The sequence below is a fragment of the Sorghum bicolor genome, chromosome 5 (genome assembly GCF_000003195.3).
Source record: "Sorghum bicolor cultivar BTx623 chromosome 5, Sorghum_bicolor_NCBIv3, whole genome shotgun sequence".
NCBI classification, from domain to species: domain Eukaryota; kingdom Viridiplantae; phylum Streptophyta; class Magnoliopsida; order Poales; family Poaceae; genus Sorghum; species Sorghum bicolor.
In genome coordinates, this window is record NC_012874.2 from 6,951,127 (window position 1) to 6,954,367 (window position 3,241).

At 40.5% G+C, this 3,241-nt stretch overlaps 1 protein-coding gene across 2 annotated transcripts; it reads right to left on the reverse strand.

Moving 5' to 3' along the window:
* Nucleotides 907–2,865, reverse strand: LOC110435472. Of its 2 annotated transcripts, none has more exons than XM_021461036.1 (2): nucleotides 2,300–2,849; nucleotides 907–1,215 (listed from the first exon to the last, which is right to left on the reverse strand). In XM_021461036.1, the coding sequence occupies exons 1-2, from the start codon at nucleotides 2,734–2,736 to the stop codon at nucleotides 1,212–1,214; spliced, it is 441 nt and encodes a 146-aa protein (XP_021316711.1). In that variant the 5' UTR covers nucleotides 2,737–2,849; the 3' UTR covers nucleotides 907–1,211. The 2 variants fall into 2 exon arrangements, with proteins under 2 accessions (XP_021316711.1, XP_021316710.1); XM_021461035.1 differs by lacking the exon at nucleotides 907–1,215 and adding an exon at nucleotides 1,264–1,775 and having other exon boundaries at nucleotides 2,300–2,865.

Genomic DNA, 3,241 nt, shown 5'->3' on the forward strand with positions numbered 1-3,241 from the left:
CATAGCTCATATATGTAAGCACACACTCATCCTTGTGAATGCACGCACCCACACTCTATCCCTATATATGAGCCCATCCAAAGAGTTGGATCTAATCTCAAGATTGACGAAAAGTCACCACATGCGCCTCGTTGTCGACAAACATGTGACCAACCACTGAAAGCATAGTGTCGTTAGATTCTAGAATAAATTTAGAAAAATGTGAACACCCATATCAAGTTGAGGACTTAATCAGTACCTATATAGATGAACATGAACATACTGATCAAGGTTACAGAACTCATATGAATTAGGAGTTACACCATTGGAGTCCGGTAAGGAGTTATGCAGGCACTGTTCGCCTAAACGGCCGTTTAGACCGTTTAAACATCGTGTAAATGCTACACGGTGGTATACCATTTCTGTTTAATCATCCATCTAGCCCGTTTAATTGACCGTTTAGCCCGTTTAATGGACTGCTCAGCCCGAATAATGGCTAAATGGTAGATGACCGACTGTTTAGCGTTTAGGAAAATATTGCATGTACGCAATCAAATAGACACATATTAATTAGTAGCTGTATCAAGCATTTTACATAAATTCTTACATAATTATGTGCACACAATTTAATATCTTTACTACATTATTGCAGTGGCAATTTTATTGTAACATGATAGCAACTTCTTTAGGGCAGTCCCAATAGATGATTTCTAGTTGTACATTCCAAGAGTAATTAATGTGTATACAAACTGCCCTTTCCAATCCATAGTTTCTATAGCAGTACCTATTCAAAGGATAAATTAAATGAGTCATTAAAAATGAGATGGATCAAGTGTGGCAACTGATCTCTACAACACACGCTGTCACATTTCTACATGTTCCAAACAGAGCAGCGTCAGGTAGCAGGAATTCATAGATAAAGATAACAGAAGGCATCATCCATCGTCTCAGGTACTAGATAGCAACAAAATAACACTCCAGAAGCCATCAGCTCACACAGGTACTCTAGAAGGCAGTTCACTAAATAGCAACCCATATATATGTTTCCAGAACCCATAAAGATAATAGTACCATAAATCGACCATTACATATAGAGTTAATAGAAGAACTAAATAAAGTTCATGATATGCATAGTAGTAAAATAGTAAGCTTGAACGGCATCATCTCCATCGTCTCAGGTAGGTTCAGTAGTCCTTGCAAAACTTCCCCAGAAGGCATCAGGTTCCACAACATCATCTACAAGTTAAAATAAACAATGAATTTCAGTTTTAAAAAAGGTAACAATTCAGATTCTGTTCACAGGAAATAAGTTTCAAATTGTGTTCACAGGAAGTAAGTTTCAGATTGATGCAATCTGTACAACAGCATGAGCAAACAGAGATTGAAGATATGTACCTAATTATTTTGCCTATATGAATTCCCAAACTTTTGCCAAATATGTACACCATGCAGTTTCAGTTTTCAGTTTCACACCATGCAAGTTTCAGTTTTCAGTTTCCAGTAGAAATGCAGTTTTTCAGATTCTGCTATCAGTTTATATGCAACCAAAGCTCATTGATGTCAACAATATAAAACTGAATGCAAACATGGAAACTGAATATGATTCTGCTATCCATTGATGGTTTCTTAATACGATCCCAACGGATCTTCAGTTGATCCCAACTGGTAGGGTTCTTTTCAAATTTGGAGCAGTTAGAGAAATTGTAGTCCTGCTTGTTGTGTTGCCAACTAAATGGAAATTCTCTGAACTACCATTTGACTCAAGAAAATTGGTAAACCCACCTGGTGGGTACATCCTAAAAAAATAAAAAGAGATTTTGAAGTCCTTGACAACTTAATTACAGCCGGAAACAAGGTACTAATTTAACTGGATTACTTGAGTACAGCATGAAACAAGGTCACTGTAAATATGCAAAAATGATTCTAACATTCAGTTGGCAATACAAATTGGATATCTGTCGCACAAGACACAAACGACAATGCCTTTTGGATACAGTAGTAGACTAGCTAGTAATTCAGAAAAAGGTAAAGCCATAGTGAAGTAAGATAACATACAGGCCATGGATATTTTCTAAATCTCCTGATTCAACTATTCTCTAAAAATAGAATCCTCAAAAAATTACTAGGCCGATAGTAAAATGCTATTTTTTGTATTCAAATATGCAACCTTTCTGAATCCTCGCATCACCAAGGACCTATGTTGAACAATCATTCGTTGATTGCAGTGAGGTATAGAGGGGCGCTGCTCCATGTTGTGATCCATGCGAGCGGCCACATGCCAGATGTTTAGAAAAGCACAAAAATCGGACAGAATGCTTACCCTTCACTTGAGCCCAACTGAGATGAACTTGAACACCAAGCAGGAAAACCCGCAGCTTCAAGACTTGCAAGTGTTGGAGATGTTGCTGTTGCATGGGCGATGGGTTCACCGGCGGAAGAAGTCGATCCATCAGCAAGGCCACCGGGAGCAGCGGCGGCCGATGCAAATCGGACATCAAGGGCCGCAGAAGCACGCTTGCCCTGCCCTGCCCTGATTTGCTTGGAGCTCAAAGATGGTGGACAGAGGGGGTTCATGGTGATGGATGGATTGGGGCCGAATGAAGGATTTGGGATTGGGGCCGGATGAATCGGCGAGCAGCAAGGGGAAAAGGCCGACCTTGCCCGTGTGTAGAAGAAGAAACAGCGCGGGAGAAAAACGAGCATGCGCGGGAGAGGAAGCAAGCGCGGGAAATCGGCGGGCGAGCGTGCGTGCGGCATCGCCGCGTCGGCGGGCACACCAGATCTTATTGAGCGAAGAAACGACTCGTTTGTCCACAATGCGGATTTGGTGGTGTCGGCCAGCCTCGTTGCTAGGGTAGACCTGATTTCTTCATGTAGAAATCGTTTTTACATTTTCTCGTCTCTCCCTCTTCATTTATTCCTATGCCACGTCACCAAAAAGTTAAGCTATCAAGCTAATTAATAAACATAGAAACTGCAATAAATTTTCTATTGGGACTGCTCTTAGTAAATCTCCTACTAATGTATATTTATTTACACAAAAATTGCTACCAAAATAGAAACTTATAAATCTATACAAATAGTGTCTAGTTTTGCTCATCTGGTGACGTACATAGAATAGACAAGTACAAACAGATACACCAGTTAAAAGCTTTGCAAGTTTCACGCTTGACCTACGCGCGACGGCGACGGGTCACGGTTATCTCAGTAACTGCAGAAAGGCTACTTCAGTGCACAGCACGCCAAAGTCAAAGGTCTTGTA

Excerpts from the sequence above, each read along its gene's own strand:
- LOC110435472 (XM_021461035.1), bottom strand. The coding sequence starts at position 2,736 with ATGCCGCACGCACGCTCGCCCGCCGATTTCCCGCGCTTGCTTCCTCTC. Across the intron at positions 1,776-2,299 it reads CAGTTGGGCTCAAGTGAAGG|GATGTACCCACCAGGTGGGT; the intron begins GTAAGCATTCTG and ends TTATTTTTTTAG.